This window comes from Empidonax traillii, unplaced genomic scaffold (genome assembly GCF_003031625.1).
Source record: "Empidonax traillii isolate 1590-97213 ecotype Southwest subspecies unplaced genomic scaffold, ASM303162v1 scaffold292:size1342341, whole genome shotgun sequence".
Taxonomy (NCBI): Eukaryota; Metazoa; Chordata; class Aves; order Passeriformes; family Tyrannidae; genus Empidonax; species Empidonax traillii.
Genome location: NW_020955485.1, coordinates 965,518 through 982,818, shown reverse-complemented (window position 1 = coordinate 982,818; position 17,301 = coordinate 965,518). Strand labels below are relative to the sequence as shown.

Here is a 17,301-nt window from a genome sequence, read left to right as displayed (position 1 = left end):
ACATTGTATTCACTTTTAAGAAGAAATATGAAGCTGAAGGTAAAATTACAAACTGCAGTTTCTCAGCTGGCAAAATACAAAACAATGAGCTAAAAATACTGAGCAGAGAAAGGGTGCTGTGGCAGGGAACTCTGAAATATCTACAAGATGGATGTGTTCTGAGGAGCAGAAACTGGCTGATTTCAACTGAGCAGGGCTGAGCTCCTGAGAATCACCAAATGGTTCAGGTTGGGAGACCACTCTGGAGGTCATCTGCTCCAACCCTTTGCTCAAACCGGGGTCAGCCTAGAGCAGGCTGCTTGGGGCTGTGTCTGGGGTTTGGCTATCTCAAAAAATGAAGATTCCACAACCCTCTGAGGAACACGTTCTAGGGTTCAGAAAAATGTATGTGTTTTTCACCTTTAAGTGGAATCTCCTGTATTTTGTGCCCATAGCCTCTTGTCCTATTGCTGAATACTACTGGAAATTGTCTGGCTCTGTCTCCTTTACTGCCTACCATCAGATGTATTTTCACACTGAAAAGATCTCCCTGCCTGAGCCTTCTCTTCTCAAAGCTGAACAGGCCCAGCTCTCTCAGCCTCTCATTGGGTGCTCTGATTCCTTAATCATTGTTGAGGCCCTTCAGCAAAGTTGCACCAGTGTGCTGGTGTCTTCCTGGTACTGGGAAGCCCAGAACTGGACACTGCACTCCAGCTGTGGTCTCATCAGTGCCAAGTAGAGGGGAGGGATTGAAGGAACACATCCTTCAGCCTTCTGGCAGCACTTCCTCATGCAGCCCAGGAGGCTGTTGCCCAACTATCCTACAGTGACTTGTTGGCTCATGTTTAGCTCGTCCATCAGTACCCCAGGCCCCTTTCTGCCAAGCTGCTTTCCAGCTGGTTGTTCCCCAGCTGGGACTGGTGCACAGGGTTATTCCTCTCCATGTGCAGGACTCTCTTTTTCCCTTTGAGCTTCATGAGATTCCCATCAGCCCATTTCTCTGCCGAGGTCCCTCTGAATGGCAGTGCGATTGTCCGTTCCTCCCACAAGGCTAAAAGGCCTGGAGGGCAGTAGGCTGGGGACAGCAAGGATCCACTGCATTGGCAGGAGACAATTAATGCTGACCTGCTTCCCTTGCAGGGCAGAGTTAATGAACTTTGCTCTTGGCAGACAAAGCACTCAAACGCAATGAAGCTCTCGGTTAAAATTTGCATCTCGGTATTTCAGCATGTGACCTCAACTGCAACTGATCCAGGTAATTGAAGGCCAAATTGTAATTTTGGCTGCCCGTTCAGAAATGTGGCATCCTTCCTCTGGTTGATAAGGGAAGAAGAGCAGAGATGCTCTGCTGTGTCCCTGTGCCTGCTGGCGAGGGGAGCTCTGTAGCACTGTCGGTACCTGCACTGCAGTTCTGCCCGCTCCGTTTCCGAAATCTCATGGAGTGTTGCAGCTGGTAACAAGGATTAGCAGTGAGTGCAGTAAGGGTTTGTCAGCATGGCCTTTGCTGTAGGTGCCCGAGGAGATTATTGGCTGATAAAATTAGAGGCGATGGTAAAAATGTCAGCCTTGGGCTGTGCAAGGGGTGTTGGAGGAAAGCAGTCAGTCTCTGAAACAGATGTCTTTTCAAGGCAGGTGGACAACTTTGGTTAGAAATGAGTGCAAGTCAGATAAAACATCATTAAACAGCTTGTTTCCTGGAGATTTTCCACTACAAAAAGCTAGAGTTAAGTAGAGCAAGACTTACTCAGCTATAATAGGATATGTAAAAATGCTCTGGTTTCTGATGGAAACTGAGAAATTACTTGTTTAGCAAACGTATAAGCAATATTGCTACAGAACTGAATGTTATCTTGGTGTGGAGTGGAGACACAAACAGGGCCCTATTATAATCTCTGCCCTCTCACTGAGCTGTTCTGTGACTAATTAAATGTTCTCCATGGAGAGATACATGGCATACAAGGGATTACTCAGTGATGTCAAAGTATATCAGATCCAGTCTCGCTATAACAGGATTGATTCCAGAACGTAGTGATGATGACTGTACCTGCTCTGGGTACTTCTGCTGTCCAGGCAATCTGGGGAAGTCTACTTTTCTTGAACTGATGAGGAGAGCTCTCCGTTCTCTCCCATTAGCTGAGTAAGTAAAACTTGGAGTAAATATGGTGCTGCTGTCAAAATGATGGTGATTCAGCTCCTTGCTTCTGGTTGGTTTCTTGGGCCCTCATCTCTGTTTTCCCAACATTTTCTACTACACTGTAGCTACAGCAGTTGTGGTGGCACTGGTTTGTACAGAATGATACGTGGTCTGTGCTCTCAGATGTTGTTAGCAGTGGCTGGTGTACACAGACACATGAGCAACTACACCCGTGTTTTTCCTTACAGGAAGCTGCATGTGACCATTGGAAGTGCAGCTTCAAGCAGAATCGGTGGTGTGTAGTTGGACAGGATTATTGCTTTCTGATCTTGTAGGCCATCACACCTAAGCTTGCTTTGTTAAAAATCTGCTTAGTTGTGGAAAAAACAGTAATGATTTTGCGCCTAGGTTGTTATACACACTGTCATGTTCCTGCCTGATGACGAGAGAATGGAGAGAAAAACAGAGGGAGATGAGGATAAAATCTTTAATAAATTTGAGAATGTGTCTGTTTCTCACTAGATTCCACTGGATCACAAGATGGGGTTTTGATGAGCAGAAGAAAGTGTTGAGTCCAACTCCTTAAGTGACTGGCTCGTACAGGGATTGAATCCACAACCTTGGCATGAGTAGCACCATGTTCTAACCAACAGAGCTGGTCGTTACAAGGAGTGGTGTTTTCCTCCTGGCTCCGCTCAGGTGGAGTGCTATGAAGCATGCTTTGAGCTGTCCATCTGTCCTCAGGTTTTTGGGTGATTGGATCATTGTTATCAGGCTATTCTCAGATCCTTACTGTGTTAAAAAAAAACCCAAAAAGCACCAACCCATAAATCATTGTATAGGTGGCACACATGCAGGTGTATGAGGCACAGTTGTCCTGGAGATATCACAGCATGGATTAGAAAGGGGACAGTTTGGAAGAGACTAACAAAAATATTCTGGGAGATAAGGGATTGATTTACAAGGAAGGATTAACTGTTCGATGTGTATTTGCCAAAACTGAAACTAGGAGTTTGTGAAAGATATAGTGGTTGATAGTTAAAAATATGTGGACCAAAATGAAAAAATGGGAATCATTTACAGTGGTGGGAGGATAGAAAGGGATGTTACGAGGACAAGTAAGGTAAAGCAAAGAGGAAACCTTTCTTGTCCGACCTAAAATAGAATGTAGTGTAGACTGCTAAAGAAAGTACTGGAAACACCATCACTAAGGATGCTTAATACCATACTGGAGAAAGTCCCTGCAAATGTATTGTCATGAGTAGCCCGGCTCTGACCTCTGGGGGTTGGATGACCTAATGTCTCTTCCATTTCTAGCTCTGTGCATCTATGATTAAGGTAGTTTTTATAATGCAGACGCATTTTCAATTACACTCTGCCTTCTTGCGTGGGGTAGTGGAGGTGCAGAGAATTCATTATATTTGTGGCACAATTACAGCATGACTTGTGGGAAATACTGCTGGTACTTGGTCTCCCAGAGACTCTGATCTCATTTATATATATATATTTGGCTGTTTGAGCCATATAGGTGTGTTACAAGACTGCTGTGCTCCTTTTTTCCCGTCTTCCTCCTTACTTGGAGGTCATAAATATGGAGGAAATATTGGAAGGGTAAGTAGAAGGAATAATTAATTCTGGTTCGGCAACCCAGTGCGCAGGCCTTGGTGAAAATGTTGAAGTTTATCGTTGTAGATGTGTAATACATCAGGAGTCATTGTCAGCTGCTTTCTTGGACCAAGGTCTATTTTCTGAACCAGAATAGGACATTAGCTAAAACATAAACACAGAGAAATTAAAAAGAACAGTACTGGCTAGATGGGCTTTCAATGCATTTTATGCTGTACTGGATTTTTGTGGGGCTTGTAATACACAGTGTTTGGAGGGGATAGTTTTTACTTCCAATTATTTTGTAATTTTGGTTCATTTTGAAATTTATGCACCGTGCCAAGAGAGTTTTGTGATATGTCAAGTATCTTTGTTAGTGTGTTACAGGGCATTCAGAGTGCCATCAGAGATTTGTCAGGGTACTTCTGTTGCAGGCATATTTTTAAAATATATTCCTTTTAAGAGGCTGTCTTGGAAGCAGCCACTCTCGGGCTTTAACTAAAATCTGCCAGCATCAAGTGTGACAAATGTGGTAGACACTACATGTAATAGATGTCTTTAGGAGTGGAATGTTGAAGTCTCTAAAATGTTCAGGCACTGATTGGTCTCTGAAATTTCTCTTGGAGAAAGAGTTCTTCATCCCATGTGAGTGATGAATATTGGCAGAATTGGTCCCATGCTTATTGGCACTTTATAACAAACCTGCACAGACACCGTGGTTGAGCTGGGTTTTCTTGTGATTGAAGAACAAGATTGATTTTTGTCGTTGCCGTAACAATTGGATTGTTGTGTGAAAAAATGTTAGGAGCATTCACTGGAGTGAGTCGACAGCTCTAGGATGCCTGTTCCCAAATTAAAACAACTATTTCCAGCTCTGAGAAATGGTCTCTCTTTAACTTTTTCAAGATGGAGCTCAGCAGGGTCTTAGAAATGACCTGAAGAGCTTAAAGATTTTGAAAGTGCCTTTGATGCTTAATTTTAAAATGCCAGCTTTGAGCTGGAGTTAATAAGAGTAAACCAGGAGGCTGAGCTTTCACTCCCACCAGACTATTGTATGTACTCACGAAGTGGAGAGGACAGGACAATCTAAGGAGTCCCTAGAAGAATGTAAATGCACTGCAAATGTCTAGACATGCAGTCACTCGTACTGTAAATGTCTTACCACTGACATAGTCAAGTTTAAAGAAGGCTTGCACTGCTGAAACTTTAATAAACAAAAAGATGGTTGTTGCTGTCTCACCTCCAGCTGCAGCAGTCTGGGCTTTGAAAAAGGCTGATGCTTCTGCAAAAGATTCAGCTTGGTCCTTCAGGATCCATTGGATGACGGGAGGGACTGTGGGCCATGAGCACCGAGCCTGAGGCAGGGCAGGATGTCAGCATTTGGTTAGCCACTGATCTTGAATCTACAGCTGTGCGGTGTTTGACTGCTGGAATTCTAGACAGCAGATTTCAGTCACCTTTTCCAGGCTAGTGCGTGCTGTGGCTTCTGGTGTGTTCTTTGTTCTCTTTTCTTGTTGTTTTGGATGTGCTGGTCTTTGTAAGGATCAGCAAACATCTCAGGAGACTGCTTCAGTCTGAAAGTTAGCCATTGGAGGGAGTCTGAGTGGGGAGGTGAATAAGGTGAATCTTAATTCTGTCAGCTTCCTGAGACAGAGAAGGGGAGAGGGAGGTGCTGATCTCTTCTTCCTGGTTACAGGATGTGTAGCAAAGGTTCAAAGCTGCACCAAGGGAAGTTTAGACTGGATGTGAGGAAGTGTTTCCTTACAGAGAGGGTGGTTGAACACTGTAGCAGGTCTCCTAGAGAGGTGGTCAATGCCCCAAGCTTGTCAGTGTTTAAAAGATGCCTGGACAATGTCTTTAACAACGTGCTTGAACTTGGTCAGCCCCGAACTGGTCAGGCAGTTGGACCAACAGTGATTATTGTTGGTCCCTTCCAACTGAAATAGTTCTATTCTATTCCATTTAATTCCCTTTTCTTCCATGTCAGCTCCTATCTTTGGGTTTCTTGTTTAAAGACTCTTGGTGGGTCACTTCTCAGCCTATTTCTTTTGTGCTCTGGTTTTCTTGCAAAGGCACCCAGCTCTGTCTTTCTTGTGAGACTTGGCAGCCTAAATTCTACCCACAGCTTCATCCCTCAGCAGTCCAAGTTCAGGGAAATGGCAAAGTTGGGGCTTCAGCCCAAGTGACTTGAGTTGGTGGTGGCTGCAGCCAGGACCAGGAGTGGTGATCTGTGGCACACAGGAGCATGGGCATGGGTTTGCTGCCCAGCTGACTTGTGCTTGCAGTGCCTGGGATGAAGTTCCTCCATCCTTTGCTTTCCCTGATTCCTGAATAGCTGGGTCATACTTGCTTCTGCCTCCTGCAAATGGTTACATCAGCTGGCAAGGACAACATCTTGCTTCATGAAGTGTTTTCTGATGCTCTTGTGGGTACGTGCAGTTCTCTGGACTGGTCTTTCATGGTTGTTGGCATTTATTATTGGTGAAAATTATTGGCATTTATTGGTGAAAATCTGGGCTCCACTGGTGAGTTGACTCATCTGTGTGCTGCTGGCTGGGAAGACCATTGAGTTGTTTCAGGAGGATCTGCTCGGTGCTGCTTTGTCTACTGTGTACAAACTGGTGCTTTTCTCTATCAGCAACACTAAGCTGCTTTTACAGAAAGTCACTTTGCCCAACAACGAGCCATGGCAGAAACTTGGCCTCTAATACAGTCTGAGCCCATGGCTTACGATTGCAATGCTTTATCTTGATCTAAGCCGCCTTCCATTCAAGCGAAGAGGGAGCCCTGACCACTGGTACTTGTAATTTCCTTGTGCCATAGGTGTTCATATTCTGTCATTAAACTAACTGATATGTTGGATTCTGAACAGTTTAACTGGCAAAAATTTATACATTGTACCAAACCTTGAGGCACCAGCTCTACAGTATTTTCTCTGCTGATTCTTGTGCATACCTTTGCATAGATGTATGTATTTGCCCAAAGAAAAACAAACTGCTGTTGCGATCCTGTGATCTGTGAGTGTTATAATTACCATGACGGTAATTCCAGTTCACCAACAAACTACTTATGTTACCTCTACTGCTGCACTAGCCATTTATTTTAAGGCCTGTTAAAGGTAAAAAGACTAACTGCTCTGCAGACATGCTTGTCTGCTTTAATTAGTCTTCCTGAAACTGTGCAAAGAGCAACTGCACTTAATTATCTTTCCTTAAATTAGGATTGATATACCAGCCTGTAGATGTTGACACCGTCGTTACTATCTAATAAACTAAGTGCTCTATCCTGCAATTTTTTTTTCCCAGGTGGTTGATTTGCAGGGTGGCAGGGCTGGCTTTAGCAGTGCCCTTGTCCCTGTCTCAGGGCTGGATCAGTGCTGCCAGGGGCTGGGCAGTCTGTGTGGCTTGTGCTTTCCTGGCTCTTGCTTGCCAGGCCCACCATGCCCAGTGCAGATCGTTCCCCTGATCCTCCCAAACTCTTGCAAGCATTGCCTTGCTCTGGTCTCGAACCCTCTGGCCACAAGGAGGAGGCCACAAGGAGATTTTATTCTTCCATTGACAGAAACTCCATGCCAGAGCAAGTCCACCTCTGCAAACCTGCATTAAACATCTGTTTTACATGGAGAGTATTCTCTAAGAAGTGGAAGTTTCCACAGTGAAATTTTTGTTTTCTATCAGTGCTGGGGGTTTCTTAAAGGCACATGTTTACCTCCAGTCCTTTCCAGCATGAAGACCAGAAAATCTCTGAACTCTGTGTGTCTCTATCTCCTAAACAGTTTTCCTTTAACCAAATTGTGTGTTATGTTGGAACAAGTGGACTTGGATCCTCTCATTACTTTTACAAAGTATGTTTTGACAATTTGAAATGAATAAAACAGACTTTTATTAGGTGTGATGACAATGAGAGATGGCTCCTTCAGGGCCTTTAAAGAAGGGGGAGAGGGGAATGATCAAGCTTCTTAACCCACAAGGTCACCTTGATAGTCCTCCAGAAGCTGGAGACAGCTGCCAATTTGTATATACCTGTGTTCAATGCCAATGTGCAAGTATGTAGCCCTGGGTGTAAGCAATATCTTTGTTAGCAGGTGCATAAGAAGTTCTGTTCCTTGTGGTTGAATCATACAAACCACTGCAGGTCGGTCTTCTTATTGGTTACAGTCAGAAATGTGGTCTGATCTCTCCGAGATCCCTTGTGCCACAGCCCTTGGGGTATTGCACAGCCAGACGGTTTGGTCAGGGGAGGAATTCGAACGGCTCCTTCCTCTTCACAGGGCAGACTTGCCCCATAGCCTAGAGCAATGTTGTTTCTTCACCCAGATGGTTTTTGTCAGCTGCCTCCAGGGTCCTCCGTGGGGTGTGTGCAAGGGTGGCTGGTGTGGGTGCCAAGGGAGGGGACAGCTTGCAGAGCAGCAGGCAGGGTTCGCTACCCACACCCAGCCTTTCCTTCCCTGGCTTCTCATTGCCTTGCCTGATTTTCTGGAATAAGAGACACCTCTCTGCAGTATCCTGAAGATAAAAGTGATACCACTAGGCCTGGAGGAAAAGCAGGAGGAGATAGCTGAGAACATGCCTACCTTGGAGACCTTGCCCTGGAGGAGCACGTGTGTGGGGTGCTGCCCTTGGGCTCAGCTCTGCCATCCCATCACTCAGTGCATTGATTGCTTTCCCACGTTCCAGCCCTGGTTCCTATAGCCATCTGAATCTTCTCCAGTAATAGAAACTGAAAACCAGAAATATAATTAATCACACTTTATAATGCAGTTAGTGGTGAGCGTAATTCACTTAGAAAACTTCAGTGAGGTGTTGGCCTGTGTGCCAGGATTATCTCACTGCTGCGAACTTTGAGCTCTGCTTGCAGATCAGCTTCTCTTTTCCCACTGACTACCTGGCCATGGGCTCTGCAACATTTCTGCAGCATCTTTGTGCCAGGGAGTATAATTCCTTGTTTTACTTGCTCAGTTACTTTCTCACCTCTCACCCTGCAGTCTGTGCCCGGAATAAACTGCCTGTGACAATCTACAGGTTCAAGTCCCTTGCGTAGTTTTAAAGGAGAGGCAGATCTGAGCCTGGTGGTTAAACATATCTGAGCTGGTGAGAGATGCTAAATCAGAATTTGTCTGGACCCCTCGTCAGCTCTGCGTCTGTGAATTTAAGTGTCTCAGATGGCTGTGAGCTGTCTGTGCCTGCTGTTCACCTGAGAGGCTGCTCAGAGCCCGGCCAGCTTGTCCTGAAGGGCAGCAGGCTGAGCACAAAGCACTGCCTGGGGAGGTTGGGGCTGCCCCACCGGCCCCACAGGTTTGAGCTCTTTAAACTGGGGCCACCACTGACCTCTGCAATATTTGACCAGCCAAATACATCTCAGCAAAGTGGCCAGTTTAGTTGCCACCATTGTTTAAATGTGTTCAAAATTTGGCTCCTCTGGATTTCTGCTCTCTTCTTTCCAGGGCAGGCTGCAAATGTACACTTTGTTGAAACCAATCTGTTAATTTTTAAACTGCCTGGAGCTATGATTCACAATGGGTGGCAGATGCTTGTGGTAGCAAGCCCTGAACATCTGGGATAAGCTATCTATTCCCCTGACACAGGAACCCACATTCTCTTTGAAGAAGCTCTTAACCTTTTTCTTGCTCACTTGTCAGATAAAGTAAGCCATTCATGTCCATTCAGTTGACTCTTTTAAATGAAGTAACTTAAAGATTTACTGGATGTGGCTGGGGGGCCTTTATGCCCTGTGCATTAGTGGGACCTGGTGTAAATGCATGCAGGCTGGCACACATGCATGTCCCCATACTGCTTGTATTATAGGAGTGTCTGTCTGCATATGCACATCTCCCTAAAGAGAGTTGCATGGTGCCTTGGAGTGGAATTTTAAGGAATATATATTTATGGGAGTAAGGTTGTTTGCAAACCTTTAAAAATTGGTTGATTTGCAGTGCTGGATATCTAGGCAGCACCAGATCAAAGTCCCGGTGTAGCTGAAAGATTTTATATCTTTCAGTGTCACAGTCTCTTAATTTGTTTAGATGCATGCAAAGGATCAGAAACTAACGTGCATCTGGGGATTAAGGCAGCTTTGCTATCCAATCTGAAAGCCAGCATATTCCAAAAGATTTTCAAAGTCTCGGAAGGCAGTGAAGTGCTTTACTGATTTTTATGTCTTTGAAAATCTCTGTTTAGTGTGCCTGGTGGAATTATATAAATACATGCTGCCAGCTGTCTGACACCAGCAGATACCACCCAGAGCATTTAAGTAGTGAAGTGGTGGGTCTGTGAAGTTGGGGACATTGCTCTCATTGTGAGAGCACCCATACAGAAAGACTAAGACTTGCTAATTCCATATGACACTTGCTCCTTTAAAAATTCGCTCTAATTTCCCCCCCTCCCAGCTCTCCTACCCTTGGAGTATAACAGTGGTTATGCTGTAAGAAAAATAATACATGTTTGCATTATACATCTCTAGAAGGGAGTTGCCATTGTGATATGAGTCTGTGTTGCAAAGAGAAGAAAAGCAGCAGTCGGATTTCTTCCTTGGCAGCCTCAGCCTGTGCCATTGTGCTCAGGGATCTTTTAACTAGGGAGGGGCTGAATTTATTCTAAAGGTTAAGATACAAGCAGAATAAACCAGCAAACCCATTCTTTTACTGTCTTCAGTGCTCTTCAGCTCCAGTCCCACATTCACAGTGCTTGGGTGAACTCTGCTGCAGTCCAGGGGTCTGGCCAAGAAGTTGCTGTAGGGCAGCCCAGGATGAAGGGAGGGCCTGAAGCAGGAGCTTAGGAAGTTTTATTTGTTGAGTGCTTCAGATTTTGGGTCTCACTAGTGCCAGTCTCTGCTCTAGTAAACATGATGGTTTCTGAGTCAGATGCTTTATTTGTCCCACCTGTGTGGCCCTAGACTGTATCTGTGGTCCTGGTGTTCCTGCCATCCACTGCTACAGGACATACATGTGAGCCTTCCAGAGCAGGGCTGCATGTTCCAGGTGCCACCTAGTACAGCACATCTGGAAGGATGTTCAGCCTTTCCTGAGCACCAAGTTGATTTGTAAGATCTAATCAGCTGATTTGGAGTTCTCTCTTTCTATAACTTTCACAACGTTGGCTATGGAACCTGCTTTTCCCTTTGGTGCAGAATTGGCAGTGTAGGTGATACAAAGTACTGCACCTCTTGGGTGACTTTACTGTGACCAAAACTCTCTCTCAATTTTGTCATCATTCAGCTTGGTGTACATGTTTCAGTGCCTCTGCTCCCTGCTAGCTGTGCTCGTGGAGAGTCAGATGCTGTGATCTCTACTCTGCTGCGCGGGGATGGGGGTTATTTGTGTTCCATTTAACTTTGCAATTAAGAACAATCTATTTTTACTCTAGCTGCAAGGCATCGGGACTTTTTCCTGCCTGTTTCTTTGTAGTGAACTTGATGGGCTAAATTGTTTAGCTTTTGTGGAGGAATATCTGTAATGAAATGAAAGCTGCTAAGAGCAAGCAGTTAAACCAAAAAGAAAAATGAAAAAATACCCAAGGAGATTCACTTGTCTAAATACCTTTTTTTTTTTTAGTACATTACATTTAGACTTCAGATGAGATTGGAAGATGTTTCAACACAGTCTTCTGAAAACACGGTTGTTGTTATTGTCTGGATATCTGTGATGGGCTCTGTGTTTTGATACCTTCTTCATGACTGGGAGATAAATTTTCCTTTTCTTCTTTTTTCTTTGGATAGGAAAGAATGCATTTTCACCATCGACCCCTCAACTGCCAGAGATCTTGATGATGCTTTGTCCTGTAAACAACTCCCTGACGGTATGAGATATATTTTATAAAATACTTCTAATGTTTGCATTTGTCTGTAGACACATTTGTATCTGTAATTTGTCCCGAGGTATTCTTTACCAAATATAAGTAGAGTAATAAACTAGTTTTTCTCTTGTTGTTTTAATTGCTTGTTTTCAGAAATCGTAGAGCAGACATCTTCAAGCTGCACTCAGTCTTGGTGTCAGATAATGCAGAGCCACAGTGTTTTGCATAAACAGAGCTGTAATTTGATTTGAGCAGATCTCAGCTGTCTTCTGTCATTATGGGAGTTACAGCTGAATAGCTAAATGCACCAATCCTGCAGACTGAAGTCTGGGGAAACTTTGACCTTGTATACACAGTCTGTGGGTAAAGGATCCAGTTTTTTTAAGGTCACTGGCTGGATTGTTTTTTGGTGTTTATGGGATGCTGGGAATTGTCAGATGAGCACAGTGTGCCTTATAAGTTGTGTTTTTCTTCTCGTTCCCTTTTGAGCTTTCTCTCCTGCCTTATTTGTACTTTTACTGTGCCGTAAGCCAACAAAACAGAAAGTAAAGCTCCAGAAGCCAAATCTTGATGATTCTGGCCAAAGGAACTTCTCTCTCGTAAGCTTTGCCATCCCAGTTCTGCTCATTTAGTTTGAATATTGCATGATTAGATTAGCCTATCCACCACTAATAATGAAGATAAAGTGATTTTTTTTGGTGTGGGTTTAGTTTTTCTTGCTCTTGCTTATCATTGCAATATGATGATATCAAGGACATCATTTCTTTTTTTTTTTGGGTTGGTTTCATTCTGTGTAATGTGGCCAGTGAATTGCCATGTCATTTAGGCCCAGGTACAAAGTACTACTACAGTGCCATAAAACAGATAAAAAAGCAGAGGTGAAAGAAAATTTGAAGCTTATAAAATTAATTGTGCTGTACGATAGCAGTTTTGAGGCAAAATTAAGGAAAGATTGCCATTTTGTTTTACAGAATGTAAACAGTCTTCTTGAGAAATCTTAAGCTGAACTCTGTTCTCTCTCTTTCCACCTTGTCATCTGAATTCCTGTAGGTTTATGAGAGTGTTGTGATCCCACAGGTCCTCAGAAACTCTGGCTTCTGAGCCTTTACTGCTCTCATATGTGTGGGTTTTAGATGCTACAGGAACCATTCACTGAGCTGGTTTGTGGTACATACATCTGCATTGTTCTTAAGCCATTTGGAGAAAATGTTCAGGGAAAATCCCAGTTTGAACAAGAATTCTTCTTTCCCAGAAAGTCTGCAAAGCCATTGCGGAGCTGCCACTAGTACTTGGGGCTTGTGGGCTAGTGATCAGGGATGTGGCCACCCTTGAAGTCTGCCTTGTCTTTCTGACCCTGACAGAGGAGAAAATCCAAGGGCAGAGAATTGAATGCACCTGCTGGTGGCTGTCCCATCCCAAAGGCCTTTGGTAACCACCATGTTTCATTTTCCATGAACCATTATGTGGGAGCCTGCTCCAACAGCCCTTTCTGTGCCAGATCTCTGCCTTTTGGCTGGAGCTGTAGGTTCTCTTTTCACGCTGGTCTCTGTGAGAAGATACTCTGAGCTGGAGCCTTCTTTAAGAGTGGCCTTATCTGTGCCTGTCTTGGGCATTGTGTGCTCAGCCTCTCCTTTTAGCTTGTGATCAGCTGTGAGAGTGGTGCTCACACTCACAGAATTTCACATGGCAAGTTTCACAGAATATTCGGAGTTGGAAGGGACCCATAGGGATCATCGAGTTCAACTCGTAAGTGAATGGCCCTCACAGGCATCACAGCATGACCTTGGTGTTACTAGCACCATGCTCTAATCTCACTCCATTACTGTCTCAGCCTTTGGCTAAGGAAAGTAGTTCCCTGGAAAAGCCATTTTGACAAATCCTAGGGACCAGGTTTTAAATCAGTGTGGAAAGAACCGACATGGAAATACCCTTTCATTTGTTTGGAAATCTCTGGTGTTTATTCTGAAGAGACCTTGTGGCTCAGAAGGAAGTACAGACAGGAAACTAGGTGCTGATGATCTTGGATGCAGTTATGATCCTTTCAGGAGGGAGCGAAGTGGGAACGGCTGCAGGGAGCCCCTCTGCATCCTTGGAGCAGGCCTGGTGGCTGGCTGGCCAGCTCAGCCTGGCTTCCTGAGCAGGCACAGGAAGGAAATCTCAGCACTGTATCTGTGCTTCAGTGGTTTTTTAAAACTTGAAAAATCTCTGAAGCAGAGATGTCCAGTCTAGTAGCTGGAATCATCTCCATTTTTAAGGTTCCTGATGTCACTCAAGGAGATGCCTGTAGAGTCTTTCAGTGAACATGAGTAATAAAAACAACTAAGAACTGATGGACTCTTGTCCTTTATCCTCTCAGTGTGCTGCTATTTGAGGCGCAAACTTGATGCAGCATTTCATGGACCTTCTCCTCTACCCGCTGTGGTTCAGCATTGGAATTCTGAATTCCAAAGGTTAAATTTTTCAAATACTTCCTGATCTGAAGAACCCAATAAAAACATTATTTTGTGAGCCTCCTGTAAGGGATATCTGTTTCACATGCGGTTGGCAATATAAGCTGTATTTTGTGCCCATTTTTAAGATGTCACCTTGGAGATACAGAACTTGTTGTTCAAGAGACAAGGTGTTGGATCCTCAGCCAGGGTATGAGCATCCAAAAATAGTGCCTAGAGTCCTTTGGGGTGACTTCTTTGTATTCACTTTCTTGCAAAGCTACGCCTGTTCCCAGCTCTTCGGTGTTTAGGAGAGCCCCTGTGGGAACCTCAATCATGTGCTTAATAGAAACTTTTGACATGTTTTGGAGATACCCTGAGGATTTTTGGCTTTGAAAGTTGCTATACTAGCTGTAATTAGTATGACAAAGAAGAGACGTTGTAGACGTTACGAGCTTATCCAGGTCTGGCAAGGCGGCATCTCTCACGAGGGCAAAGTTGTGTTAAGAGTTAACACAGCTTTTATTCAAAATGTAAACGTGGTTACAAGAAATTATTAGTTTTTCCATCTCTTTTGCCCATATGTAAAACACTTAAAAAAACCCCTACCGTAAAATCCCAACATGAGCAAACCACATACCTTGGCATCCTCATGATGTCAGGAGATCTCCAAAAATCGACAGAGAATGTAGAACCCGATTCAGAAAATGTCTCTCTGTTGGTGTATAGCACCTTGAATTAGTACTAAAAAACCACACTCATTACCTGCACTTCTTTTGTCAGGCAGGTAAATCAGAGCATTTCAGAAGAATGAAATTGGTTTTGTCCTCAAGTATTTGTTGTTAATTTATTCAAGATTGCGACAGTTTCTTTGCCTTTCAAGGATCTTAGGCAACAAGCAGAGAGACAAGGGACTGTCTTTGCACCTTTGTGAAGTTTTAAAACTTCTCAGTGTGGCCCCTGTCAGTGGATGGAGGACGCTTCTGAGCTACGTCCTCAGTAAAAGATGGAAAGGAATCTTTCTGGTGAAGCAGTCCACAAATCTGTCATGAAAAAATACCCAGTAGCAGAGTGTCACTAGCAAAGGCAGCATGGGATGGCTGTGGGAAGAGCTGTATTTTTAATGGAGCTTGCAGTAGGATATTGCAGCAGTTGGAAACTTTTCCAGGGATATATGTCTTAAGTGGGCCAGTCTGGTTTTGAGAGGATTTTATATTGGAGTCTGGTTTTGATTAACGGTCGTGCTCCTCGTTATTGTTTAATGATAGCAGTAGGGAGGTGAGCTTGCTGTTCACATTTGTGAGTGTATATTTTAAAAGAGATCAGCTCAATAAAGAAGGAAAATAGGGTTATTTATGTAACAGCTGCAGAAATATGAACAAACTGTACTCCATTTAGATGACTCAGCATAACCTTGGAGTAAAAGATGGCTCTGGCCTGCACCTAGTTTCTACACCCTTTGTAGAGCTGTTTCAGAGTAGCTTGAGGTTTTAAATAAGTTCATTTCAGTCAATGCTCTTTTGTGATCCTTTCTGCACGTCTTCTAGAAAATTACTGCAGCCAGGAGTGCACAGCAGAACTGTTCTCAGGTTGTGCAGATGTTGCAGACCTTCGCAGAAAATAACTGTACTGCTTTTAAGCCTCAGTGTTTTCACCCGAGGTTCAGAGGTTTAAAGATTTATTCTGATCTTAGCACATAAGAGCTGGTGAGATAGGAGACCTGGTGTGGCACCAGGCAGGTTTCTCACACTTGCCAAATTTCTTCTGGGAATTACCTGCCAGCGGCATTTGTATTTCTGGCAGTGCCCACTACTGATGCAGTTGTGTTCGAAGGGTGATTACTGCAAGGAACAGAAATGAAATCTGGCACATGTCAAGGCAGACGATTCCATCTAGTAAAAGGTCAGGCTGCGATGGGAAAGGATGCAGCAGAAATGATTGGGATGTATTCCTGAGGGGTCATTTTAACCTATGTGCAGGTCTTTTGATGCTGATCTCAAAGCAGAGCTTTGGGCCATTCTGACAGAGCGTCTGTACATCTTTTCGTGTGTATATCGATAACCAACGTGGTTCTCACTGTAGTTCTTTCATTCCTGTATCTCTGCAATCTTTACAAAATAATACAGGTTTAAGTAATTTAAATCTTTTACTAGGAGAAATTGTTGGATGGCAAAATAGAAATATATTGTACAGACTGTTTGCCCTAGTTTTCATGTCCTTAGTGACACTGGTTGTCTGCATTTTGGAACGAGGCCATACATAGATGCATCCATTGAATCTTCCCAGTGTTTATGTTCTTCTGCTTTCATCCTTATTCTTTCCTGAGCTGGGTGGCAAACGCTTGGGATGTTTTAATTTTGCAAAGTTGTGTGCACTTATATTTTGCTTTTTAACACATAAGTATTCCCTCTTCTATTCAGCTTTGTCCCCCTAGACACTTAAGGACTGTAGGGGGAAGTGTGCATGGTGCAGGACCCTTCAGCTGACCCCCTTCGTCCCTTCAGGACAGAATATTGGGAGAGTTTGTAATTGGAGTCTTGCTGGGCTGACTTACTTAAGATGAACACTGAAGAATGGAGTAGTGTTGAATCAAAAGTTACATTTTGAAATTACCATGCTTCCTTCTTTATAAGATATATAAGATGAACAGACTCCAGACCCAGAGAGAAAATGACAGAGACACGTTGATGTATGAGTCAAATTTAAAATGACCATAAACTGCAATTTATTTAAATTTACTGCAGGAGCCAAATATGGGAAAATTAAAGAACACCTACAAGGAGTGGGATTGTGTGTAACATTTGGTCAGGTTTTGCCTTAGTATCAGACATAATTAGCTGGTCTCTCCTGTTACCTGCTGATTAGTTTGGTGGGGTTTTGTTGTGTCACTGGCAAAGTGAAAAAGACATGTTGTAGTGATTAAAAACAGGTGCATATCCTTTCTTCCTATCAAGGGCTTGTGGTTGCAAAGTCTTTGAAATATGCAAAATGCCCTCAGCTCTGTGCCAAATCCAGGTCCCTGCTGCATCCCACAGTGGGCTCCTGTGTAACGCTGGGAACTGCAGCATGTGCAGTATATTTTGCCTCTTCTTTTAAAGCAACATGGGGTTATGAGAGGAAACACACATCACTTTCAATTTCCCAGTGCAGGGTTGAATGGAATCAGAGGGTTGAATTGCATCGCCTTTTCTCCACCAAACATCTCTCTTGAATTTGGTGCAACAACTCGGTGACGTGGGGCGCCCCTCAGTGTCACTGGAAATAGGGCAGCTTGCTCCAAACTGCTGGTGTTGAAAGGGAAATAGACTGAGCCTAATTCCCAGACAAGTGCATTAAACTGGTTGATAAGGTATTCGGATGATTA

General features: G+C 43.8%; 1 protein-coding gene across 4 annotated transcripts in view; it reads left to right on the top strand.

The window, feature by feature from the left end:
* The window catches only part of DIS3L2 (DIS3 like 3'-5' exoribonuclease 2), a 184,292-nt gene that overhangs the window by 83,030 nt on the left and 83,961 nt on the right, over positions 1 to 17,301 (top strand). For all 4 annotated transcript variants that reach the window (XM_027890613.1, XM_027890615.1, XM_027890616.1 and 1 more), the window contains one exon: positions 11,432 to 11,511. In XM_027890613.1, coding sequence (XP_027746414.1) covers positions 11,432 to 11,511 — 80 coding nt within the window. The remainder of the gene's footprint in view (positions 1 to 11,431; positions 11,512 to 17,301) is intronic.